The following is a 27889-nucleotide window of genomic DNA, read 5'->3' on the forward strand; positions in this document are numbered from 1 at the left end:
CAGCGCAGCCCCTTCAGTGCACCTCTTGGCTTCAGGGACAGCAACGCACTCACACAGTAGCCACGAGGTTACAGATACAGCCTGAGCCGTGGCCGGCCAATGGCTGTGCGGATTTGCGGAGAGCCCATCGGAGGCAGCCAATGGGATCACAGGCCTGTGGGAAGGCCGGATCGGGATTCAGTGTCACAACACCAGCTGCTGCTAAGGCAGGAAGTGTTTGCTATTGACAGCTCTCTGGTTTGGTGTTCAAGGTTGCTCCGGCAGAACCCGGACTCAGGGCGTGTAGAACAGAGCGCCCGAGCCAGGTAACTATACCAGCTTTAATGAATGCCATTTGTTTGGGCGAGCACCCTTGCTGTAAGTGAAGGGTAGGGCGCCGTTTAGTGGGACAGGTGTGCTGGAATAGTTGTCAGTGTCTTGTGTACTCAAAAAACAATCCAACAAATCACAAAATAAATTAGTGATAATAAAACAATTAGTGATTAATTAGGGAAAAATCTAAAGAACAATAAAGAATAATATGCTACACAAAACCCCTGGCACCCTCTGTGACACTAAAATACCCAATGCTCTTAAGCCATTGAAGTTCTGCAAGGTCACAGTTTCCCGTCGGCTGTGCTTACTGGGTAGAAGGTCAGGTCTGGTATGTGTGTGTGTATGTGCTTTTAACATGCATGATGCAATACCGGAGAGCTGGACCTGCTTGAAGTCCAGTCGCATGCCCCCTTGTCAGATAGTACACATAGTACCTTACACCTGTTTTCCAAGTGTGTTCAGAGCAGTGCTGTAACTCCCTGCCTCAATTGATGCGCTGTTTCTGAAGTCTTCTTAATACATAAATAAATGAATAAAAGTCCTGCCAAGGAAGACCATTTCATCCCTGTTCAGAAGGTCTGCCCTGTGTCATCCCAACTTCGTTGTCACGGCTCCCCGAGATCTGGGAAAAGAGTCAAATCTGGTTTGCCTCAGATCTTGCGCTCGTGCTCCCGGGCCAAGCCTGCTTGTCTGAGAGTCTCCTCGTGTGATGTGCCGTGAGCTGCTGATGTTAGATCCAGGGGCAGGAGACTGCTATGACTGAAGAAGAAAAGCTCTCAAATTGTTCTTGTGTTTGCCGAGACATGGGTCCTTCCCACATTTCATCAATAATGGCAGGGAGCCCAATTAAGAAGCCGAGCATCTCCGCCACATTTGTTCTAAGCCACGCTGACTGTTGTCCATGCTGTGCTTGTGTTGCATTTTGTGTGTTTGTTTGTTTTCCCAGTTATGAATTTGAAAGCTAATTTTCGAACAAGCAAAACGAACAAGAACAAGCAAATGATGGAGTTCCACCTGTGGATTAATTTTCAAGGGAATCACCTTTCTCTCTTTTTTATGATTACTATTTTTTTTTTACAAAGTGGAATGCAGTATTTCTGTAAATCAATAAAGCTTATCAATAAAGCCATACCGGGTTGTCGGGCGGAAATAGAGATTTTCTCTTCTTGCCTTGTATTTATTTATCTTTTATTATTATGATTTCGGATTCCTTTCATTAGCTTGACACGCGGGTCAACCTCAGATTGTTCTGTAATGCAATCCCTCCTCTGGGTGTGATTGCGAGCATACGCTGGTTTTGGCACTGTGTGTGTTAGCGCTCTGGGAGAGAAACCAAAAAATCATTAATATAAATCAAAAATGACTCAACTTCATGAATGCAGCTCCCTGCACAGTGCCAGCCCTGTATGTTCCTAGCGTGCCTCAGAAAGGGGAAATAAAAACAACATTGACGCACAAAATTGCTTTTATGAAAACACTGTGCTCTCCACTCCTGTGCGTTTAAGTATGTCCGTGTGAGTGTGGATTCAAAGATCGCACCTGGACCGTGGCGTGTGATGTATCTAAACCATGAATGAAACTGAACACTGAGGTTAATAAACAGAATCCAGTAGATCCATCACTTTCCATTAGTTTCTAAGCAGTGCGCCTGTGTAAACCGAGCTGCGGACACATGTGTGGTGGTTCTGAGTGGGATTGGTACAGTGGGCACGGGTGAGCTTTGAGCTGTGTTGTTTCTCATCTGGGGAGAGCTGTGGGCTCAAGGGTTATTGGGTTGCTGTTGTTTTTCATACCCCCGCTAGTTCTCAAGTTATTTTTATCCAGTTATGCAATGCAGCGACTAGCTAACTTACACCACAGCGTAGTAAGAAAAAGAGAATCAGTAACAACAACAAGAATCATCCTCCCTTTTACAAGAAAGATATTTATCCGACGCTTGTGTGTGTGCCTTCATACACACTTAAGCAGATAGAGTATGCACTCTGAGTATAAGTATTTATATATGCGCAGACGTGCAGACGCCCTCACAGATTTTGTAAATGACACTAACCTTCATTCGTAGCGACAAGTAATTAATTTCAGTTACAGTTACCAGTCACTGGAAAGCTGGGGTGACAGACAGAATTAGGACTAATTGCTTGCGAGTGTTGCCATTGCACACACGGCCTGGGATATCACCAGCAGCCCTGCATCGATCCGCTGCTGGGTGAAGGCCTGCCCAAGATGTTTCCACTTGCTCCTATCTACAGCTTCCCTTTTCCATGTCACTCCTGCAAATGTATCATCTTCCCATCCTCTATATGGTCGTCTTCCAGATCTCTTTTTTTTGTCTTGGGATCTATTCCATAGCTTCCTTAGTCCATCTCTGATCTGTTCTTCTCACAGTGTGTCCGGCCCATTGCCATTTTAACATTTTCACCCTTTCAGTCACATATTTGTTCTTGGATCCATTCGTTTATTTTTTGTCTCTTCTTCTTATTCCAAGCAGATATCTTTCCATGCTCCTTTGTCTTCCACAGTTTCTATAACGTCTAAATTTAGTGACCATGTTTCACAATCATAAGTGTGTCCGCTAGTCTGCATTGACACAAATATACTGTGACACCTCGAGGAGTGAAATACAGGTGTGACCCTGGATGCAGGTTGAGAGCTGCGGACTGGGAAGAGGAGATCAGGGTGATCTCGTAGTCGTCGTAAGCCTTAATCAGGTTCAGCTCCAAAGTCAAGTACACAAAGCGGGTTGTCACACAGAACAGGGTCATAAGATGTGCAGGGAAGAGCTTCTATCCTTCTACTGCATACCCCACCCCGGGATATGTCACTATATATATATATATCAATATGTGTGTTTTAATATGCTATACTAAGGGGTCAGAGCAAATAATAAGGAATCTGAAACATCTGCTGCCATCATTAATACTTGCGTGCAACATCACAGCATGAAACCCAATGGCCGGAGGCATATTTCCTTCAATTGATAACGTGAGGCTTGAAGTCCTGCTGCTCAAACTGTACTTGATGGTTTGACATTTGGATGAGTTATTGTCTCGCACACGCTACGGGTGCGCAGTGTGTGTACATCAGGCGGGGTGGCGTGCTGCTCTCTCCGACGCCAGCAGAAGGTGTTTGTCCTCAGCGTGAGCCGTAGCCCTGTCAAGCAACACGGCTCACCCCAAAACAGCCACGGTAATTGAATCACCGTGGAGCGAAAGGCGAGAGCAACCTTCCTCCTCCCCTTGTGTGACAAAGTCAGCTATTAATAAATAGGACAAATGGGATCAGACGCGCTGGCTGCAGTCTCACTAAACCCAGAGTTTCCGGGTGAGAACAGAGGACATGCTGGCTTTCCGATCTCTCTCTCCGTTTGTGTGACCCAGCCGAGGGGCACCGAGATGGCGTCCGCTTGGTAGTCAGAGATCCAAAATGAAAGTAAAATCTTATTCTATATGATCTCTTCAGGACGCAGTTTATACCCATCAATTTATCTGAAGGACACATGAAAAGAAACTGTATCAAAGATTGTCTAGGTTGTGTTTGTGTTTGTGTGTTTGTGTCCGTGTGTTAAATATTTCGACATCTGTTATCCTACTACTGCTAACAGCTATCCTACTAGATGTACTCTGGTTGTGCATGATGACTAATGCTGCGCCTACTCCTGCTACCGATAATCCCCGACATTTGAGATAATTACACAGCTAATGATAAAGTAACACCTGCAAACATCTGCAAATCTGTAAAGTAACAGCGGTAGAGAAATAAAATGTACTGCACTTCACCAAACAGCTATTTATTCATTTTATTTTATTTTTTCCACTCGGGAGAAATGGATGCATAATGAATTTGCAGTAATTTCAAATGGTCTCCAGCGGTTTGTCTCTCCTGGCAGCTTTCAAAAACACATTTTGAAGATCAAAAGGCACACCTGACAGGACCTTTGCTTCATTTGTTCGGTAAACAGGAAGACAAAACAAAAGACAAAACACAGAGCTGGCTGGGACTACAGGGAGGAGTAAATTGTTTGGTCTGGGGAGGAGCTCGAATTAAATTGTTGAGAGAGAGAGAAAGACTTCCAGTAACATTCGCTCCACTGTTGCTTTACCAAACCTTGAGAATACATAGTTAAACGCAAGAATGATCAAAGTGAGCTCAGACTGTTATATCAAAAATCTCAACATTTGATTTAATATGTTTTATTTACTTTATTTTTCATAAGGTGCCAGATGATTGCGCTGCTGCGATCCAAAACCAAACACAGCTCCCGTTCTGGCCAGACTGGGTTGCCTTCGCTGACGACTGGTGCCCACAACCCTACCCCTGGTCCTCCACCTCAACACTCCCCTGTACCGGTCTCACCTGGGGGGGAGGATGGTGAGACTTGGCCCCAGGCTCAGGTACCTCTTCACTGTCTTCATAGCTCCATCCCAGTTGCCCAAGAGACCCCCAGCCCTGCAATCCCATAGCTCCATAGCTCCACTCCTGCCCCGGTCCCCTAGATTTGTCCGAGAAGATCATGTAAGGACTGTGTGTTGGATGAGTCCAAAGTGGGCCAGACTGAGCTTGAAGGTCAAAGGTGTGTCCCCCCTGGGGCTCATCGGGACAGCGGTGAGGCTTGATGGCAGCCAGTGTTGTCCTCCAGGGTACAGCGCAAACGCTTCCCCAGGACGTGGAGGACAGGAGGGCCGCAGCGTCAAAGCCTACTCTACCTCCAGCAGGAGGACGATCAAAGGAGAGGCACCCATCGGTGTGTGCCAGGAAGACCAGGCGTCTTTCCAGCAGGGATACTTGGCGAACCATTTTGGTGAGACATTCCTGCGCCTGTCTCGGCACATCAATGTCTATTTCGGGGCAGAAGTCACGGACAAGCAAGCAGAGTCAGCCACAGAGGAGAGGAGTCTGGCAAGCAGAATACAAAGTGGTGCCCAAAGTCACCGACTCAGCCAATGTGATAAAGATAGCGTTGCTGTGGAGGATTGCGCACCAGAAAGCTCTATTCCACCAGGGAAAAGACCGGCCTCCACACCATCTTTCGAGAGCAACCCCAGGGTGCAGCTGTTTCACCTCAGTGCCCTCTCCACCAGGTTCGGGGAGACCTACAGCTATGTGGCGGGACACATCAACTCAGTTTTCTCTCGAGGTCCTGGCCATGACCCCCACCGTGGCTCCTCTGATGAGGACTCTGTGAGGACCACAAGGAGGAACTGGGGCCATGTGAGTAAGAGGAGTCACACTAAGGCTGGGGGTCTGAAAACTGTCCGGATGAGGGGAGTCCATGGGATCATGGTGGAGGCAGGAGGCCCATCGCCCAGGTCCCGTACCTGGGAGGACAGTTATCTGTACCTGGCGCGACACATCAACAGGTACTTTGGAGCCAAGAAGTCAGACGCTTCTCAAACAACAGTGCCATCTGCCAGGACAGCCCCTGGTCATCACACCAACCTGCCATGCACTGATAAGACAGGGGGGCAAAGTGATTCTGCACCCCCAGCCTGTGGCCCTTCTCCACGCTCAGGGCAGGAGACTAACCCCCTCAGGCCCAGATCTCCAGGCCTCTTCCACATCAGTAGCATAGCAACCAGCTTCGGGGAGAGCTACATGCAAATGGCCAATCACGTGAACCGCTACTTCAAAGGCCAAGGTGCCTGGGAGGAAGAGATGGAAGAAGACACGGCAGATGCAGCTAATTGGGCCGAGCAGGGATATTTTAATGATGAGCCTCCGCAGGCGAGGGCTGTAACCTTGCTCCAGTACCTCCTGCAACACCGTATCGCCGTAATGGGCCTCCTTGGAACCTATCTGGGGCTGAGTTCAGCGAGGCAGTTAGCTCAGCACGGCCCGGGGGCGCTGCCTGTAGGCGCTGGGATACGCAGAAGGGTGAGTCATAGTCCCCGGTGTCTTGGACCGACCGCCTCTCCCGTTCACTCCTCAGCTCCTGAATGCATCGCTGAAGTGTAGATAGGGAGGGAGCTGGATCTGCTGTGTTTCCTTGGCAGAGCACACACTTCCCCCTGTTCAGCCCCGGATCTGGTCTTATTAGTGGAAAGACCAGATGTCAGGAATTGGAGCCATCAGGCTTCTGATATCTCCGCGATGAAATGCCCTGGTAAATTGTTCCTCTGCTACAGCCGCCTGGATATCTGCCAAGACGTAACTAGTTAATGACCTGCAGATTCCAGTAGTGAAATCTTTTGCCGCCGTTGACTCAGAACGTGTTTAGCGGGAATGTGATTGCACGAATCCCCCGGCATCCCAGGTCTTAATTAACAAATCTGAACTGATGTATTTTTATAAATGGCGCTGGTGTAAACCTGTGCCGAGTGCAGGCCCTGATACGTGTGTGTGCCAGTGTGCACGTGATGATTTTTCCCTTTTCTTCTGTTTTTCAAGTAATTGGTAAAGTTTTCTTAATAATTTAAGCTCCGTGTCAGGAAAACGCACTCCAGGCAGACAGGATTTAACAAACCCCTTGGGCTTCTGCTCTTTACAGAGTATTTTTAGGGCCCAATTTAGGAATGAGTGTTAGACCAAAGAGAACATATTTTCTGATATGAATAAAAAAGTTTTTAATTACATCTACTTTTTAATGATGTGTGTGTATATAACTTGCTTTCACATAGTAGTTCAAACGTTATTCCCAGATGACTCTTGCCATGTGATAAAAAACGGAGAGAATTATTATATCCTTTTCAAAAAGTTTCCCCCTTTTTTCCCAATCCGTCCTGCCAGCTGTGTTCTGAATATGGCTTTCAGAGACCTGGGAATACAATCAAATCAGTTCGTTTTCATCTGACAGTGTTGCTTGTCAGAGAAGCTTCATGATCTGAACATTTTACCGATAATTTTCAGTCCAGAGGGATGCATTTTCCGGGACTGAGGAAGAAAAGGCTCTTTTAATATTTATGTAGAGAACACATTTCACTGCATTAGTAATAACCTGCGCTGTTCTGGTTGTTGTGTCTCCCCCCTATAATTGCCCGGATTTGTCATTAGGAGCCATTGTCTCATTGTGCGGTGAATTCTCCTTCCAGAGAATCACAAACTGGCCCTGTTTCCAGTATTGATATCTTTTTCTCTCCTTTTTTTTATAAATAATTCAAACATATTTTAAAAATCACTTCTCCCTCCTGTTGCACAGGGGTAAAATCTTTCGTTCTGCCTCCTCAGGTCCCAGACAGGAAGCAGGCGGAGGAGAGGACGCGGTCTCTGGTGCGAGAGCTGCGCTGTGCCTCCGGACTCGGCTCCGTGGCGGCTGGCATCCAGGAGCTGAACTGCCACCTCACCCAGTACCCAGCATGCCGAGCGGTGGCCAGGCAGGTACCCAGAGTTCCACCTCCCCCAGTACCCAGCATGCCGAGCTGCATGTTCCACCTAATCACCACCATCATTATTTGTATTGATTTATTTTTGTTTACTTACTCAGTTGTTTGTTTGTTTTCTCATTTAGCTTGCACATTTATTCAAAATTACTAATCAGAACCTCCACATAAACTAATTCAGTGTGTATGTAAGAAAATAAAAAAATACATCTGTATAGATGTATACATCTATATATCTGAATGTATATAGTTATCAGTCTAGCTATGCTTCTCTTTCTTCTCTCTATGTATCTATCTCCCTCTCTCCCTACTTCTCTCTTCTCTGTCTCTCTCCTCTCTCCTCTCTCTCTCTCTCTCATATAAATCTATGTATTGAGCAAGGTGCCGATGAAGGCCCAGAATGTGTTCCCCATTAACCCCCTGCTCCCTAAAGCCCCACCCGGATCCCACTCCTCACACAGACAGGTCTAGCCGGCGCAGTGAGTCACGGCCATTGAGGCGAGTGGCGCTATGTGGAGGAGGCGTCCTGTTTCAACCTGTGCTCAACAGCAGATCAGCTTGATTTCCATTACTGGAGTGTAAACGCTGTCCAGCTGATGCTGAAATTGGACTTAATTCTAGCCATAACACGAGATGACATATTGGTGTGTGTCTGTGTTCAGGAATCCCCTGTCTCAGGTCTGTTTTAATTTCAGGAGAAGGCCGTCGCCCTGCTGTTGGGCCAAAGGCGTCGCAATGGGGACAACCAGGCGCTCCAGGCAGCCATTCGGGAGGCCTTGGCGCTGATTGGCTACGCGGATCCCATCAAAGGTCGAGGGATAAGAGTTCTGTCTATCGACGGTGGTGGCACAAGGTATGGACGCTCCCCGGTCTCCTGCGACGCTTGGGGTTATGTCTTCAGACTCGGCTGGATAATTGAATAGTCACTCTCCGAATTCTAATTCAGACACCGTGGGTTTGACGCCCTTCGCCGAAGTGCAAGTAAGCAAATTGTGTCTGTACATAATGCTGTAATTATACACACAGATATGTAGTAATTTAACAATGTGTATAGTTACCTGTTGCCTGCGTGGCTACTATGTAATAACACTGTAAATACACTGCCGGTACACGAGTAGCTACTTGACATTACAAAAAATATGAAGTTTTTCTTGTTACTGCCCTCTCCTTTCTCTCTTTTCTTTCTTGCTCTGTTTCTTCGCCTGCAGCCTTTGTTATTCTCCATACCTCCCTCATCAGTTGACTTGGTTTTTACTCACATATAGGTTTAATTATCCTTCAGTTAGATGAGTCCAAATTGAGGTCAAGTGCACACACACAGACAACCCCTCTGTGGACATGAAGTGTCCCAGGTGGGAGAGAATTGGCCAAGCGCTCTGAATAATTCAGCATGACAGGACTGTGTGTGTGTGTTTATATATATATATATATATATATTTAATAAAAGCAGTGCTACAGGCTACTACAGACAGATGTTGGATTTTTTGTCAGGTTTTATTGCTGTTTCACTGATTACCTGCTTTCCCACAGCAATGAGCTCGGTGATGAGATAAACAAGAGACAGGAAACATGTCTGAACATCATTCAGGCTTGTCATTTAAACACTGCTAAATAAGTGAGATTGACATGACAGCCTCCATGTTGGGCTCATCACCGCCGTTTCCCCGGCTGCGTGCAGACAACGTGGATCATCTTCTGCAGTGTTTAGCGTGTTGGCGGGAAAGAGACAAAAACATCTCCCGTCTTCACCTGCCTTTCTGTCTCGGCTTTCTCTGTATGTTTTGAAAAGGACAGATGAAACAGCAGCTGTTATTTTTAGAAATTAAAGTAGTAGAAATATCTCTTTATCTATTTCTGGAATTCCCCAGAGCCCCATGGTTTAAACCTCCACCGTTTTCATTTTTTTCCTTCGCATGCTGATAAATGCTTTCGGTGGCTCACGATGCCCATTACATCCAGCTCGCGTTCGAGGCGCTTTGAGAGGCCCGGTCCAGGGCTGCAGACGCACCTCGCCACACATTGATTCTCATGTCCTGCCCCCCACCCCCGTCTCTCCCCAGGGGGCTGGTGCCACTGCAGGTCCTCACACAGCTGGAGGCGCTGACGGGCAAACCTGTCCACCAGATGTTTGACTATGTGTGCGGTGTGAGCACAGGTGAGTGGCATCATGGTACCTGTGCCGTGCCGACCCCAATCCCATTGGCTATTCCCACCCCCCCCACACCCCCGATGGCGAAGGCGGGACAGTTCTGCGTTTTAGCGGAGACTCACTTCTCCAGGTTTATAATAAAAGGGTCACACGTGTTTTGGGTTGTTCATTATCTATTTTGTAATTTAAAGCTACATACTGTACATACATGTGGTGATTATAATTCTGTGTGTGCATGTGTGTGTAGATCTACATATTCATAAATGAAAGTATTGTCACATGTATGTATGTATGCCCCCTGGGTACAGTAGAAGTGATTCACACACCTCTTGACATACAAAATGGTCATCAGCTTGCTTACAGTACCAGGGCTGGCAGTGTAGTTTGTGTAGAAATCCATGGAGACACACAGTCTTGTCCCTGGCAGTGTCCCTTCACTAGTCAGCTTCGAGTGTCACTGTGGTTCTGTCTGTGCGTCCGTGTGTCTGTCCAGGAGCGGTGCTGGCCTTCATGCTGGGTCTGGCGCGCGCCTCCCTTGCCGAGTGTGAGGAAATGTATCGACAGTTCGGCGCTGACGTCTTCCGGCAGAACCCCCTGGTGGGCACCGTGCAGATGGGCTGGAACCACTCCTACTACAGCACCAGCACCTGGGAGGCCATTCTCCGGTGAGTGAGCCCACGTGCCCCTCCACCAAATACCCACCAACCCTCTCCAACCCCACCAGGCGGCTGGTCTTCCTCCGCACAATTACACAATTACACTCCTATGAATAAAGTGTGGTGTTGGTCTGGACAGGGATAAGATGGGTGATGAGGTCCTGATTCAAACAGCCAGGCACCCCTCCTGCCCCAAGGTAGGGCTCCTATATTATACTGCTTTCTGTCGACTAAGGGTTTCACACCTGCAATAGATATTGACACCGCAGGAGTTTCTCCGGCTTCAGTTGGAAGTAAACACTTACCGAGTGTGCATTATGTTAATTGTTTGATTCTCCTTTTACCACCTTCCCTAAAGTGTGGTTAGTACAGCGAGTACAATTAGAAAAGTGTCTGAAGCAAAGTGCTAATGAACACAGCATGGGAAAGTGTGCATCTCTGCAAGCTTGTCTAGTGTTGTGTAGACAGATATGTATGGGTTTGTGTGTGCTCTGTGTCTTATGGGTTTGTGTGTGCACTGTGTTTGCGTGTGTAGTTGTAGTGTGTGTCGTTCTGCCCAGTTAGGAGTTTGTCATCATGATTATAAACATTGTTGTGATTCACTTGTACATCCATATTTATTCTTTTTTATAATTATTAAAATCTTCCGGAAGCAAATTGAGGTTCAACTAACAGAAAATCAAACCGGAAGTAAAAGTATTTTTTCGGTTCTGTGTGGAAACCTCTTGGTCTGCCCTTTGCTGTCTTTGGGCTTTATTTTATTGTTGTTTAACTGGAGAACCGTAATTCCTCGTCAAGTCCTTCCACACGTTATACGACAAAGCGGAACAATAGTGAAGGGAACTATGATGAGTCTTCAGTTCATTTCATTAGAATCTGGAGCATGACCTTACAGGTGTGTTTATCCCCCCTCACCCCTCTGAGAGAAAACACTGCTCCAGGTTTCGGCAGCTTGCCCACACGTCTCCAGTGAAAAGGTTAATGTTGAAGGTTTCCCCTTTTCTTTTCTTTTTCTCCCACAATCGCAATCCCTTCTTCCTAAAGTTCAGCAGCCTCCTCTCTTCCTCCCCCTCTCTCTCTTTCTCTCTCTGTCTCAGAGGAAGCAGACAGGGGGAGCAGCGGCAAAGCAGGCCCAGACAGCCATCTTTATAAACCTGTCACAGACACAGATAATACAGTGTAGTTAAAGCTGTCATCACATAAAATGGAAAAAATAAAAAAAGTCTCCCTCACACCAACATTTACAAAAGAATAAATAAAATACTGTAAAATAGCTTGTAATAAAAAAAAGAAAGAGAGAGACCGACTCACTCAGAAAGGACAAGAGAGAAATACCTCAGCCGGAAGATAATTACCCCAATACAATAAATTACAGACGAGGGGGAGGCTGGTGTAATTATAGTATGATGCTGACATGCTGTCAGTTTTCCCTTCCCTCTTAAACATTCCCGTCGATTACAATCAAAGGTGATTTATTTATTTCTCATCTATTTACCTGTGAAATGATGTATTCATTTAAAAGTTTGACACCGGACTCACTGGGGACCCTGTCGTGTGTCGATGCCGTCCGTGCCATAATGGGAGCGCGGGAGGAAGTGAATAATTTCACGGGCGAGGGGTATTGATTAGGACTCGTTTTCTGCGCCCCTCTGTTTTAATCAGGGCATGAAAACTCTCTGAGAGCCCTATTACGAATATTATTGTAACTCAGTGTGACAGGAATGCTGATTTCTTTTCCAAATAGAAAATGTTTGCTGGCAATATTATACAGCAGACTCCACAGATCCCAAATTAAAAACGAATTAGCTTTGATATAGTCCGCTGCTGTGACAGTTGTCCGTTTGGTGTAGCTTGAATTATCAATCTTCCTCTGCGAAACTCGGGGTCACAAGGTGATCGAATGCTTGGATGTTTTATTTATTTATATATTCGTTTTTGATTCACTGTTTGATCCTCCCGCCTGTAGGTGGCAGCAGTCAGTGCCGTGGTGAACTTGGGGACGAGCCCCAAGGCCTTCATCTTCCGCAATTATAACCACTGGCCAGGCCGGGTCGGGCGCTATGCCGGGGGCTCGGAGGCCCAGCTGTGGCAGGCGCTCAGGGCATCCTCTGCAGCGCCGGGATACTTCCAGGAGTTCAGACTGCAGAACGACATCCACCAGGTAAAGCACTGTAGCACCGTGTGTGTGTCAGTGTCAGTGTCAGTGTCAATGTGTGTGTGTGTCAGTGTGAGAGTGAGTGTCAGTCAGTCAGTCTGTTCTCGCTGCAGGACGGGGGTCTCCTGCTCAACAACCCCTGTGCCCTGGCTGTGCACGAGTGCCGGCTGCTGTGGCCCGGATCAGCTTTCCAGTGCGTGCTGTCTCTAGGCACCGGCCGATACGACAGCGTCAGGAGGAGCCCAGCGATGCCCACCAGCCTGCGTGGCAAAATCAGCCACCTTATCAGCAGCGCCACAGACACCGAGGGTCAGTGTGCCGCGCCTCAGTGCCAGCCCAGCCTGGCAGGGTCTCAGCCCCCTCTGGCTGGGAGATAAACGAGCCACTCTGATGCTTTCACCAGCGTGATCCCAGGGTAATTACGGGGTGGAGAGTCTACAGCAGAGTAATGAAAGTGAGATGGCATAGAGTCAGCGTGCAATAAAGCCATCTTAGAGGAGACGGCACCACACACAGCACTTTACTGCATTATTCATCCCCCCCTCTCAGCGCCGTCATTAAAGTGTTGCACAAAAGCTATTAACTCTAAATATCCTTTAAAAATCCCCCATCTGGGATTAATAACAGCGCCTCTCTGTTATAAATTATGAGTGTAAATTGGAAGTCGATACTATATTACTGCGTTTCTATCAAGAATCTGACCCGCGTTCCTCGTCACTCATACCCCCTCGATCGAAAGTTTTCCTGCGAATGCATTTATAACGGCTGATGAACTCTGACAACACGCCTACTGTAACTCTGACAACACGCCAACTGTTTGTAACTCTAACAACAGTGACTGTTTGTAACTCTGACAACATGCCGACTGTTTGTAACTCTGACAACATGCCTGATTATTAGTAACTCTGACAATACGCCGACTGTTAGTAACTCTGACAACACGCCTACTGTAACTCTGACAACACGCTGACTGTTAGTAACTCTGACAACATGCCGACTGTTAGTAACTCTGACAACACGCCGACTGTAACTCTGACAACACGCCGACTGATAGTAACTCTGACAACACGCCGACTGATAGTAACTCTGACAACACGTCGACTGTTAGTAACTCTGACAACATGCCGACTGTAACTCTGACAACACGCCGACTGTTAGTAACTCTGACAACATGCCGACTGTTTGTAACTCTGACAACATGCCTGATTATTAGTAACTCTGACAATACGCCGACTGTTAGTAACTCTGACAACACACCAACTGTTAGTAACTCTGACAACACGCCGACTGTTAGTAACTCTGACAACATGCCGACTGTTAGTAACTCTGACAACACGCCGACTGTAACTCTGACAACACGCCGACTGATAGTAACTCTGACAACACGCCGACTGATAGTAACTCTGACAACACGTCGACTGTTAGTAACTCTGACAACACGCCTACTGTAACTCTGACAACACGCCGACTGATAGTAACTCTGACAACACGCCGACTGTTTGTAACTCTGACAACAGTGACTGTTTGTAACTCTGACAACACGCCGACTGTTTGTAACTCTGACAACATGCCTGATTATTAGTAACTCTGACAACACGCCGACTGATAGTAACTCTGACAATACGCCTACTGAAACTCTGACAATACGCCGACTGTTAGTAACTCTGACAACAAGCCGACTGTTTGTAACTCTGACAACACGCCTGATTATTAGTAACTCTGACAACACGCCGACTGTTTGTAACTCTGACAACACACCAACTGTTAGTAACTCTGACAACACGCCGACTGTTAGTAACTCTGACAACATGCTGACTTTTAGTAACTCTGACAACATGCCGACTGTTTGTAACTCTGACAACATGCCTGATTATTAGTAACTCTGACAATACGCCGACTGTTAGTAACTCTGACAACACGCCTACTGTAACTCTGACAACACGCCGACTGTTTGTAACTCTCACAACATGCCTGATTATTAGTAACTCTGACAACACGCCGACTGATAGTAACTCTGACAACACGCCGACTGTTTGTAACTCTGACAACAGTGACTGTTTGTAACTCTGACAACACGCCGACTGTTTGTAACTCTGACAACATGCCTGATTATTAGTAACTCTGACAACACGCCGACTGATAGTAACTCTGACAATACGCCTACTGAAACTCTGACAATACGCCGACTGTTAGTAACTCTGACAACAAGCCGACTGTTTGTAACTCTGACAACACGCCTGATTATTAGTAACTCTGACAATACGCCGACTGTTAGTAACTCTGACAATACGCCTACTGTAACTCTGACAACACGCTGACTGTTAGTAACTCTGACAACACGCCGACTGTAACTCTGACAACACGCTGACTGTTAGTAACTCTGACAACACGCCGACTGTAACTCTGACAACACGCCGACTGTTTGTAACTCTGACAACACATCGACTGTTTGTAACTCTGACAACATGCTGACTGTAACTCTGACAACACGCCGACTGTTTGTAACTCTGACAACACGCTGACTGTTTGTAACTCTGACAACACACCAACTGTTAGTAACTCTGACAACACGCCGACTGTTAGTAACTCTGACAACATGCTGACTTTTAGTAACTCTGACAACACGCCGACTGTAACTCTGACAACACGCCGACTGTTTGTAACTCTGACAACACATCGACTGTTTGTAACTCTGACAACATGCTGACTGTAACTCTGACAACACGCCGACTGTTTGTAACTCTGACAACACGCTGACTGTTTGTAACTCTGACAACACACCAACTGTTAGTAACTCTGACAACACGCCGACTGTTAGTAACTCTGACAACATGCTGACTTTTAGTAACTCTGACAACACGCCGACTGTAACTCTGACAACACGCCGACTGTTTGTAACTCTGACAACACATCGACTGTTTGTAACTCTGACAACACGCCGACTGTTTGTAACTCTGACAACACGCTGACTGTTTGTAACTCTGACAACACACCAACTGTTAGTAACTCTGACAACACGCCGACTGTTAGTAACTCTGACAACACGCCGACTGTTAGTAACTCTGACAACATGCCGACTGTTTGTAACTCTGACAACACCGACTGTTTGTAACTCTGACAACACGCCGACTGATAGTAACTCTGACAACACGTGGACTGTTAGTAACTCTGACAACATGCCGACTGTAACTCTGACAACACGCCGACTGTTTGTAACTCTGACAACATGCCTGATTGTTTGTAACTCTGACAACACGCCGACTGTAACTCTGACAACACGCCAACTGATAGTAACTCTGACAACACGCCCGACTGACACTCTGTCCATGTCCTCCTCTTTCCCTCTGTCCCTGTGTTCATCTGTGCAGGCGTGCACTTCATGCTGGATGACCTCCTGCCTGCAGACGCATATTTCCGCTTCAACCCCCTGCTCTCCGTCGACGTGGCTCTGGATGACAGCCGGGCGGCCGCGCTCGACGGTCTCCGGGCCGATACGCTCTGCTACCTGGGGCGGAACCGGGCCAAACTGGAGCGGCTGTGCGTGGTACTGGGGGCTAAGCGCACGCCCCTGCACCGGGCCAGGGACTGGCTGGGGGAGAGAGCCTGGGAGCTGCAGCAGCGTTGGCTCTGACCCGTGGAGAGACTGGCTGGCACAATCCCCTGAGCAACGCAAACCAGCACCACACTCCGCCTGGCCCTGGCCTGGACTGTCAGGAGGTCTATATGGTTACTTTATGGTTACTCTTGTGGTTTGTGGTTGTTGATTGGGAGGAAAGAAAATACATAATAAGAATGATGTCATTATTAACCGTAGACAGATAGGTAATAGTTTGAATGATAAAAGCTTCCCTATAAAGTAGGTTTAAAGGTTTGTTCTCCAGTCCGTCTCCTGCTTCAGCACTGGCTACACAACGACCTTCGCGCCTGGGATGCGACAGTAACGCAACGTAATAATGATGTATAACAAGCAAATAACTATGCAATAATATCCTTGTGTTTTGACTACCCCATATGACAATGTTTGTCCCCTATGACACTTTTTTACTCCCGTGTGTCACGTTTTGGTCACGTATAACACTTTCCAGCTGCCCTGTACCACACATTTATGATGCAATTAGTCTTGGTGGCTGTCATTGCAGGCTGGGGAGGGGGCCCCATATTGGAAAAACTCCGCCGCACAACCCCCCCCCACCCCTCCCGCTCTCATGGGAGAAAATACAATCACTGTCAAGAATTATTTTGCCTGGGGTCCCCACATACCCTAGAATCACCTCTGTGTATGATCGGTTAGAATAAAAAAATTTAACAATTATTGTTTTTATTATCGCTTATATTTAAACTACCTCGCTTAATTTACGGGAAAGAAAAAGGTTTTTATTATTCAATATATAAACATAAGTCATAGTTTTATGTACTTACTAGGATAACCTTTCATTCTGACACATATTCTGTAATATATCAATTTCCTTTGCCTGGAAATCTTTTCAAGAGTTTAGAACGTTATAATTCTATAAGGACATTAAATGTGAACTAATTGTGATTATTAATTTATACGGATACAGAAAATATCCTTCTTTTCTCTGACTTGAAAAACTCATTTTTAATATTTTAGGAATAATATAATTTATTGATATGTTGATATGATATTTTGCAGCAGTTTGCATGAACGTACTGTTCAAAGAACAACAAATATTGTCAATGTCTTTTGAGACGGATTGCCGGGGTTGTGTAAGTATACACTTCAGTGATGTTCGTCTGTAGTTTGTGTATTGTTTTTAAACTTATTTATACAGGCAATAAATCTATTCATTCATAATTCAACACTATATTCTTCTGGCTTCTTTTTTTTTTACTTAAAGATGCAATTTTGTTGTATGTTTTTGCAAATGTATGTCACATCCAAATTACTGGAAGCTATAGTTTGTAAATGTTTCTATACAATTATGAAACATCAAAATGCATAGATTTAATAAAAGAACCAAGGAGGCTTTGAATGTATGTACTCATTATGTATATGTATATGTATATATGTATGTGTATGTATGTGTGTATATATATATATATATATATATATATATATATATATATATATATATATATATATATATATATATATATGTTTGTGTATGTGTGTGTGTCTATTGTGGTGGAGTACAGAGCCAAAATGATGACAATTGTGTCACTGTCCAAATATTTATGGACCTAACTGTATATACTGTATATATACACTGATCAGCCATAACATTATGACCACTGACAGGTGAAGTGAATAACACTGATAATCTCGTTATCATGGCACCTGTCAGTGGGTGGGATATATTAGGCAGCAAGTGAACATTTTGTCCTCAAAGTTGATGTGTTAGAAGCAGGAAAAATGGGCAGCGTAAGGATCTGAGCGACTTTGACAAGGGCCAGATTGTGATGGCTAGACGACTGGGTCAGAGCATCTCCAAAACTGCAAAACCGGCGACAGGGTTATGGACGGCCAAGGCTCATTGATGCACGTGGGGAGCGAAGCCTGGCCCGTGTGGTCCGATCCAACAGCTACTGTAGCTCAAACTGCTGAAAAAGTTCATGCTGGTTCTGATAGAAAGGTGTCAGAACACACAGTGCATCGCAGTTTGTTGCGTATGGGGCTGCGTAGCCGCAGACCAATCAGGGTGCCCATGCTGACCCCTGTCCACTGCCGAGAGCGCCTACAATGGGCACGTGAGCATCAGAACTGGACCACGGAGCAATGGAAGAAGGTGGCCTGGTCTGATGAATCACGTTTTCTTTTACATCACATGGATGGCCGGGTGCGTGTGCGTCGCTTACCTGGAGAACACATGGCACCAGGATGCACTATGGGAAGAAGGCAAACCGGCGGAGGTAGTGTGATGCTTTGGGCAATGTTCTGCTGGAAACCTTGGGTCCTGCATTTCATGTGGATGTTACTTTGACACGTACCACCTACCTAAGCAATGTTGCAGACCATGTACACCCTTTCATGGACACGGTATTCCCTGTTGGCATTGGCCTCTTTCAGCAGGATAATGCGCAAAGCCACAAAAAAAAATGGTTCAGGAACGAGTTCAAGGTATTGACTTGGCCTCCAAATTCCCCAGATCTCAATCCAGTCGAGCATTTGTGGGATGTGCTGCACAAACAAGTCTGATCCATGGAGGCCCCACCTCGCAACTTACAGGACTTAAAGGATCTGCTGCTAACGTTTTGGTGCCAGATACCATAGCACACCTTCAGAGGTCTAGTGGAGTCCATGCCTCGACGGGTCAGGGCTATTTTGGCGGCAAAAGGGGGACCTACACAATATTAGGCAGGTGGTCATAATGTTATGGCTGATCGGTGTATATACAGTATATACACAGACACAATATATCTGTGGAGAATGAACTCCCTCTGGTGTCTGACAGTGATATTGCAGACTTGGACAAAAATAAATAACAGGTCAGTGGAGCACATTACACGTTTCAAAGTCAGCTATTTTTCTGTTTATCAGAACTGCAATCTTTTGGCCGATAGACTCTGAAGGACATGTTGCAGTTTGTTTTTATTAACATATATTCCCTTGGCTGGCATCGACACAGTGAGTTTTTACACTCTGCAAAGTTGACACACTGTAGTAAACAGCGTGTGGCAAGCTGGTGGTGGTTTTGGTTGTTGCCCCTTTGCAGATATACCACAGAAATGTTTGTAGGTATATAATTAGAACTTCCCCCCATGTCTCTGGCACCCTTGTACTAATCTACAGAGCCGTGCGCAGTATTTTCTGTGAACACCCCCCCTCTCCCGGCCTGCCACAGGAAATCAGGTGGCGGGGGCGTCGTTTATGGTTTAATAAAGCAGCTGACGTGCGACTACTTCTCTGCGTTGCACAGGAGAAGATGCGGCTCCTCAGGCTGTTGCTGCTGCTGCTTGTGTGTCTCATCCCAGGTAGGGGCTGGGGGGCCAGGGGGCCGGGGGGCTGGGGGAGGGCTGAGGTTTTCTACAGTAAAACAACACAAAGAGCAAAAACAAACAAACAAACAAGAAAGGGATCAAAGTGGCGTGCTTGGAAAGAGTGAGAGCGATGGGGCGGTGCAGGGAGCTGACTGCTGCCACGTTGCTGCTGTTGCTTTTGGCTTTCTTTCCCATTTCTCATGCAAAGTGCGAAGAGAGGGGGTTTCTGTGTTGTTTCCGAAGAACCTCGCAGTGGGGGAGTGTCACTTTGTTGTTAACGAAGCCCCGGAGTTAAGTCTAGTGCCGAGCCAGGACAGGAGAAACCCACTGCCCACCGATGTTTCTGTCTTGTTTTGTGGCCCCTCTCTGTCCCTGGACCCCCAGGCCACCCCTGCCATACGCTGGCCCTGCGGGCGGGGGAGACGGTGTCCGTGCGCTGTCACTGCAGGCCGTGGTGCCGGCAGGGCGTGAAGGCGTGGTGCCGGCAGACCTCGGAGAACGAGTGCGCGGTAGTGGCGGCCACCACCGACGGGCCCAAGATGGGAGGGGGGAGGACCCACGTGGCGGACGACGCCGGCGGCCACTTCATCACCCTCACCCTCAGGGACCTGCAGGAGAGCGATTCGGGGGCGTACTATTGCGGTGTCAGGGTCTACGGCCGATTCTACCTGCTGGGGAGGCTGGAGATCAAAGTCTCGGCAGGTCAGTGTGGGTGAACGGGTTTGGTGCTGGTGAGGAAGGCACTGTGTTAGGCATCCTCTCGGTTTCCCTCTGAGCTGCACAGGTCAATATTCTCCTGCTGCTTGTTTGCACAAATAGTCCCGTAGAGAAGTGAGCCAGGACTGAACAGAGTGATGTATAATATTGCACTTCTGTGGTTGTTTAACCTGGTGTGCTCAGCATTACAGTATATGCCGTTTCCCTCGTCCACGGTTTGATTTGTGTTCACCATATGGACCAATCAGACCTCACCACGACGAGACAAATGAAATTACAATCGGGAACATGACATGATTTGACATTCGGCATCCTGCTTCTCATTGAGCCCATGGCTGAGGCGATTCCAGTGTGCAATCATCGGCGCCTACATTTTAATGAACACAGTTTTGTATTTTGAAAGCGCGATTATAAAAAGTGTGGTTTTCTTTTGTTTCAATGAACGGGTACGAGGATGTGCCACCACATCCCCCCAGCTGCAGTCGGCCCCCGTGTCGCCCTGGCCCAGGCGACCCGCTGATACTCGTGCGGCACTTTGCTCTTCTGTCACCTGCTTGTTCTCTGCCTTCTCTGCTTTTTAATTCTCATCACGGTGGGACTTTGCCTTGAAGTCTGGCCGAGTCGAAGCAGAGCCGCAATTCTGGAACACCTTGCTTTAATGATTTTAAGTGGCTGGACATGTCACATGTTAATCCATAAGCTTGGTTCTGTAGCACAGTGGCAGCCATGTGGGGTCCTGCTGTTCAGTCCATGGTATCTTTAACCTATGTGGTCTTTTTTTTAAGCTCTGTGCTTTTCGCACCACTTATTTCCCCAGAGGGAGAAATAAATAACGATTTGTAACAACGTGGGTGATCTATAAATGACTTCTATTTTTATTTTACATTATCTAGTGTCTTTCAATACTTAGACAGCATCTCAAAAGCCTTCACAATGGGTCAAGCTACAGTAAGGCAGTGTACAAATACTGTAAGCTTGTGATGATCAATCAGTGTATGTACAGTGTGTGTGTGCTTTTGTTTATATGAATAAACCCTTAATTAAAGGCCACTAACATTCAGTGATTGGAAACTAGAAGATGTAGCTAAACTGAAATGCCAATGATGCTCACTGCACTGTAGAGCAGTTTAAATAAACAAACACAAGCATTTCCGAGACAAGCGAACAGCGATTGGAGCAGGCAAGTGAAAGAAGTGCGTTGTGCTTTAGTCAATATAGCTCCACATAAGAGCGGGCATCCAAAGTAACAGTCTGACCCAGGCTTTCTGTCCACAGGGAACGTGACCGCGGACCCGGTGTCAACACCCAGGATGGTGACTCTCAGGAAACCGCCTGTCCTCAAAGCAGCTGTGAGCACCGCCGAACCCTCCCCGGTGCCCAGGTACCCTCACACCCCCGATAATCAAACACCGCCCTCTGCAAGACACACTCAAATCAAAGTGGGGCAAAGAAATACATACATGTGTCACATACTTAGTTTGCAATGTGTTTGGCCTTGTCGTTATTTTAATCTATCTTAACTCGGAGGTGAGAAAGCACGAGAGGAAATCGCTCAGACTGAGGAGTGTCAAATCAGCTGTAAAATGCGTCTGAAAATGCCCTCACTTTTGCAACAGATGGAAGGAGAGATTTAGCCAAACATGATTTTGTCTCTCCTTTGCCTGCCTGTTCCCGTTGCATGTTCAGTGTGTCGCGTGTGTCTAAAGCGTGTCTCCCTTGTCCCTCAGCGCTGAGGACAGAGCCCTGTTCGTCTTTCTGGCCTGTCTGCTGGCAGTCGTTATGCTGGTGGCTGTTGTGACCTTCGTCAGAGTGGTGATGAATGCTGTGCAAGGTAACGTCTTCTACCTCGTCCTTCCAAACAAACAGCCCGAAAAGGTTATCCAGGCCTATATCTATGAACATGTACTGATATATAGAGACAGTTTGATTCCCATGTTTCTATTTACATTCTTCAGCACATTCAGCTCGCTCTCGATCCTACAGCTGTGCAACCTTTAAAAGAAATATTAAGAAGATAGACAAGTGAGATAAATAAATATAAGCTTAACCACGACTTGGTGAGAGATGCGCAGCAGCTGAGCTGTGGTTTGGGAGGCTCAGCACAATATGAGCTGCGCCGTGCAGTAATAAACCACCATGCTCGCTGACGTTGGAAAGGAAGAAACCTTTATGTGACCAGAAACGCGTTCATCGGTTACGGTTTCAGAGATTCCTGCTTTAAACATGTTTTAAACACCTGGGATGCACAATGCAGACCCTCCATGACAGTGTATGTCTGGTTTCTTCTCTGGGTTCGGTGTCAGACAAGAGAACCGGGACGCGGGGGGGTGAATTTCACAGAAGGGGTCACAGGCACTTATTTTCTATTATTGTGATCCCTGAAGAGTGAAGAGTTCACAGTGGACATGAAGATATGAAGAATCATGCTGTAGAGGAACAGACAGCACATGTTGATGTATCCCCGCCTCCAGCCTTTAGTAAATTAAACTAGCTCTTCTAGTCTTTGAAGAAAAGGCAAAATGTCGAGGGTGGCGTTATTGCTGACAGTTGCAGGAGGCTGTCGCGCTGTTGGGACTGCACCTCTCTTCAGGGTATGAGTTTGCTCTGTACATGACGGGGGGGACGATTTCCTTTTTTGTTATAATCAAAGATGCCTGCAAACCTCGCAGACCCCGGACTGCCTCGCTTTCAGTTGTGCTCCTGCACTGTGTAAAACTGTAAAACTGATGTTGCCAAAGATACCTCTCGTCTAGTGTTATCAGATATTTACCACATGTGAAGTGTCAGCTTCTACAGATGCACACCAGCAGGAGAGCTTTTCTCACTGCAAAAAACACGAAAACAAACTTAACTGTACCCCATGACTGGCAGCCTCCTTACTTGTGGTCCTTCTTCCTCGGTGACACTGTTCCTAATGTAAGTGTACATTTCTGTAAGTCTTGCATTGTATGTGCAAACCAATGTGGAAATCCAGACGCGCTGGCAGTAGTTTTATGTACACAGGGCCCCGGACCAGACTTGTTGGAGTTGTGTTTGAGGTCAGGTTTGCTCTTCTCTCCAAAGACCACAACATCGAGAGGAGGAAGCTGCCGCTGGTGATGGCGAGACTCACTCGGCGCAAAGCCAAGGACAACGTGTACGGGGGGCTGCCACAGAGGACCCAGGTCACCCTCTACAGAGGTGCGTTGTGTGTGTCTGAGGAACCCATGCATTGCCACACAGAGGCCTGGACAATTTCCTCAGACGAGGAAAGCTTTGAATTTGTTGTAGCTTGAAATATGGCTGATGTTAGGGCTAAACATGGGTCAGGTTAATTGGTGGTGTGTCTCACATGATGGTCCGCTTGGTCTGTAAGAGCATAAGAACATAAGAAGAACATAAGAAAGTGTCCAATCGAGAGGAGGCCATTCGCCCCATCGTGCTCGTTTGGTTTCCATTAATAACTCAGTGATCAAGGATCCTATCCAGTCTGTTTCTGAATGTTCCCAAATTGTCTCTTCAGCCACATCGCTGGGGAGTTTGTTCAGATAGTGACGCCTCTCTGTGTGAAGAAGTGTCTCCTGTTTTCTGTCTTGAATGCCTTGAAGCCCAATTTCCATTTGTGTCCCCGGGTGCGTGTGTCCCTGCTGATCTGGAAAAGCTCCTCTGGTTTGATGTGGTCGATGCCTTTCATGATTTTGAAGACTTGAATCCAGTCCCCGTGTAAACATCTCAAAGGTCTTTCTGTCACGTTTCAGCTCAGCCAAGATCGATCCCCGCTCCCCCTTCTTCACGAGCCATCCGCTCTGACAACACAAGACACCCCCGGCACGGTCCCGCAGCGAGGACACTTCACACGGTAAATCGAATAACTTCTATAATAATAATAATAATAATAATAATAATAATAATAATAATAATAATAATAATAATAAGCCACACAACACATTTCCATATCCCTTTTCTTTATTCATTTGAACATGCTTGCAGAATGTCATTAGTCATCTAGAATAATCTTTGAAATAAACACTAAATCATTTATAAATACAGCATCTCCAAACCTTCTGATGCAAATTGGTCTCAAACCCCCTGCTTGTACCTTTCACACCCACAAGAGGGCGCTTGTCATCCACTTCTCAGTCTGGTGGAGAAACTATTCTGCAGTGTCTGCTGGGACACAGCCTTGTCTCAGTCCAGGACCCCCTCCGCACTGTGACCTAGTCTTGCACGCCGGTGCCGTCCGTCTGAAGCACTGACACCATTTCTCATTGCAGGGGGGACGGCAGGGGGGGCGGCAGGGCACCTCCACGATGCCCCCCCTTCTCTACAGGGACAGCAGTCAGCTGTGAAGGCGTTCGAGGGCCCAGGGGAGAGGGCAGCGACACCGGCCAGGGGACACAGAATCGCCACGCGTTTGAGCACAGCAGACAATACACCACAGACGTAGGGGTATGGAGGGCTATGCCTCTCCCTTCCCAATCCCCTCCTAACATCCCTCTCCTGCGCTGCTCCCTTTGTCCTTCAGTCATTCCTAGTGCTGTGAACCAGGGCTCCTTGGGGTCCTCAAGGAAACTCCAGGGTGTCTCTAGAAAAGCCTGATTTTGTGTGTATGTGTTATGTGTGTGTGTGTGACGTGAAGTACTTATTAAGTAAAAAGAAGGCCCACAAACGCTGGTGTCCAAACTGCATGGGAAGAGTGCGTTCTGCCCACTGTGAGGGCAGTGCTGCTCATTTCATGAACGACAGGGCTTCAATGGCATGTGTGTGTTGTGGTTGTGTAGAATAGGGACTGTGTGTGTTTAAGCTGAACTGTAATGCTTTGAGTCCCGGTGCTTTTGACCAGGCAGTCACATCAAAGTCTTGAACAAACGTAGCAAAATGAAAAGATGTAGCTCTGATGTGTGTTTATCTACATTGTCTTCAATATTTACCTTTTAGTTTTTATTCATCACTGGTGTTTGTGGGCTGGAGTCCAGGACGTGTGAGAGATCAAGGAGAATACAGTAAATACATGTAACTGAGAGAGTGAATTAGACTAAACTGGCTGAACAAACGAGGCCAGCAGACTCGCGCAATCAGATATCGGGTGAGTTTGACTTAGTCGAGTGAGGCCCGTGATTAGCAGACCTGGTGTCGGTTACAGAAGCCAGTTGTGCGCTTGGCCTGCGGGGACAGACTCGGGCATTGTTAGAGCAACGGCCACAATGGCATTGTTTCACACCGTGGAAATCACGGCTCCCGTTTCGCTGCTGTGACCGAGTTGTACTTCAGTAAATACAATACACAAACTGCACAGATGAACTCCTCTCCTCTGCGTATAAACCATAAGGATGGAAAACACAGGTGTCTGCAAACTGTAATTGGGGAGAAAAATTAAATACGTCCCAGTTCATCCGAGTAGGTTAATCTGGAGCTGACTTGACACTGTTATGTTTTCAAAAAAAGTATTTGAAGATTCAGCCTTTGGGGGTGAAATGAAGATCATTTTTTCCTGCCCGTTTGACCTCTGTCGTGATCTCCTCCGTGTCTGCAGTGTGTCAATGGCGAGGCTGACATTAATGGATGACGTTATTAGATGTGTTTCCTGGGTTTGTACTTTTACACTGACAGGGCTCCTGTTATTGATATCCCCCGTCTCGGGCAATAAAGAGACATCTCGAGAAGAGCCCAGATTTCTTGCGGAAGACCACGGCGCTTCCTGCTCTGCCTTTGTTCACCTGCGAGGGGGAAATTCGTACTTGTCATGCAGGTGCCTATTGGAGAACGTTAACCTCTTTGTCAAAGACCAGGCCATTAATAAGCAGCAGCGGTCTTGTGTTTTGTGTGTCAGTTCGCTGAAGGGGCAGCAGTACAGAAGCAGGGAGGCTCCGTATCGGCACTTGTGTCATTAACCTTCTGGCTGAACCAATCACCAGTGTGGAGAGACTCTCGGGGGGGCGGGAGGTTCCTGACAGCTTGATTTCTGATGACCTCTTAACTTTTCCAGTTCGAAACCAAACTTCCTCTGTCTGCTTAGTCTTCTGTTGTTGTACGTTGCGTAAAAATAAAAACCAAACTGGCGAACGTGTGCCAATGGAGAGCAGACAGGGACGACACAGAGGCTGCCGAAAGCTTTTAAATTTTGTCTCTATGGAAAATACAGCTGACAGACTCTGGGAAACTAACATGTCCTTCAGAGATACTCAGTTATTCAGACAGGGAGATTAATTAAGTTTTGGGGTCAAAGTGTATTTGTAAATGACACTGAAGTTGTTTTTTTAGTGTTTGTTTCTTTATGTTTACTTTGTTAGCATTCATTGACAACCAAAGCTTAGCTGACCTGGGCTGAATCAGAATACATTAGCATATCATATTCGCTGATCCTATTTCATACCATTACTGGATTCATTTCATCACACTGGATATTCTCAGAATCACAGTCTCGATACAAAGACCGAATTATAGCGGAGAAAAACCTTGCCGTTGGAAGGGAACGAATGAATGTGCACAATGAGTCCTCGTATCGAAGGCTGTCATGCTTCAGAGGTCCACCCCATTGTTGGCAATGCGATCAATATAGGCATGTGCAAGTGTATGGATATCTGTGGAAGCCCTGAGACTCTCACACCCGTATTAAGTGCATCTGTTTGCACGTGCCCCTCGGATGCAGCAGCTCTGCGGCGCCGGTGTCTCGAGTGGAGCTGCAGGGTCGGCCTGCTCCGGCTCAATAAGTGAGACAGTGGCTTTCAGACCTCCAGCTCTTTCCGCCTCTCAGCCAGGCTTTCTGACGCTGCTGCTGGAAGTTGGAAATCATCTCTGACCCGTGGGGGGGTTTGCACTGTGTGAACCCCCCTCCAGGCTTCTGCAATCCGGCATCAACTGGAAACACGCCAGGCATACGTATTTTTCAAGTCATGCAACAGCCATCAGCACAGAATTGAAACATTGTGTGTTTTGTGGTGTTTGTCTGGTTTATGTTAAGCGATAGGGAAGAACTTCTGAAAAGCTCTCTGCGTTTATAGTGCATAATATGCATTTTGTTACATACATATTTCTGTGGAAAGTTTTACAATGATTTTATAAATAATGTTGCTTTAATATTTAGTGACATACATTTCCTTTTTATTATATATGACTAAGACCAAACTGACCGTAATACTTCGCTGATTTAACTATTTTTTGTACTTGTTTTACGTTTGTTTTTTGCTTAAAGCTGTGAAACATTTACTGTTCTTATTGCAGTTCTCTTTTTTCATTTGTATAAAGAAATTAAATAAACTAAGACATGTATTGAATGCATTTCTCGCAAATACATGTTCTTTACTACACACATGGTCTTTTACACCATGGTCCTCTTGAAGATGCTGGGTTCGCAGTTAAGGATCAGGGAAAGACTTTGGGTTTCTGAGGTTTCGTTTTCCCCCGGAGGTGTAAATCATAAAAGAGCGAGCGCGTGTTCAGATGTATAGTTACAGTTTTCTCAGTATGTACCCCTCTCATCCACATTTATCACCACCCTGCCCTTTAGCTGCGCCTCCCAATTAGAAACCCCTTCATTAACCCCGCGTGGTGTTGACCTATCCTTGCAACTTAGCTTCCAGAAACCTCTAAATCTCTCAACTCCCTCCCCACTCGGGACCTGACTGCTAGCACACAACAGCCTCCCCACCGACACATCTGAACTCTA

The 27889-nt window shown here is 46.6% G+C and overlaps 2 protein-coding genes across 2 annotated transcripts; both read left to right on the plus strand.

The window, feature by feature from the left end:
* Positions 1–4845: 4845 nt before the first annotated feature.
* On the plus strand, positions 4846–17373 carry LOC136750498 (calcium-independent phospholipase A2-gamma-like). Its single transcript, XM_066705655.1, has 9 exons — positions 4846–6186; positions 7477–7626; positions 8324–8481; positions 9689–9783; positions 10271–10442; positions 10573–10630; positions 12400–12594; positions 12702–12897; positions 15957–17373. The coding sequence occupies exons 1-9, from the start codon at positions 4846–4848 to the stop codon at positions 16217–16219; spliced, it is 2628 nt and encodes an 875-aa protein (XP_066561752.1). The 3' UTR covers positions 16220–17373.
* Positions 17374–19468: 2095 nt separating this feature from the next.
* On the plus strand, positions 19469–27683 carry LOC136749206 (CMRF35-like molecule 6). The gene is made up of 7 exons (XM_066703251.1): positions 19469–19521; positions 19912–20229; positions 21520–21625; positions 21972–22075; positions 23308–23424; positions 23982–24082; positions 24498–27683. The coding sequence occupies exons 1-7, from the start codon at positions 19473–19475 to the stop codon at positions 24570–24572; spliced, it is 870 nt and encodes a 289-aa protein (XP_066559348.1). The 5' UTR covers positions 19469–19472; the 3' UTR covers positions 24573–27683.
* The last annotated feature ends 206 nt before the right edge of the window (positions 27684–27889 follow it).

The sequence above is a fragment of the Amia ocellicauda genome, chromosome 5 (assembly GCF_036373705.1).
Source record: "Amia ocellicauda isolate fAmiCal2 chromosome 5, fAmiCal2.hap1, whole genome shotgun sequence".
NCBI lineage: Eukaryota > Metazoa > Chordata > Actinopteri > Amiiformes > Amiidae > Amia > Amia ocellicauda.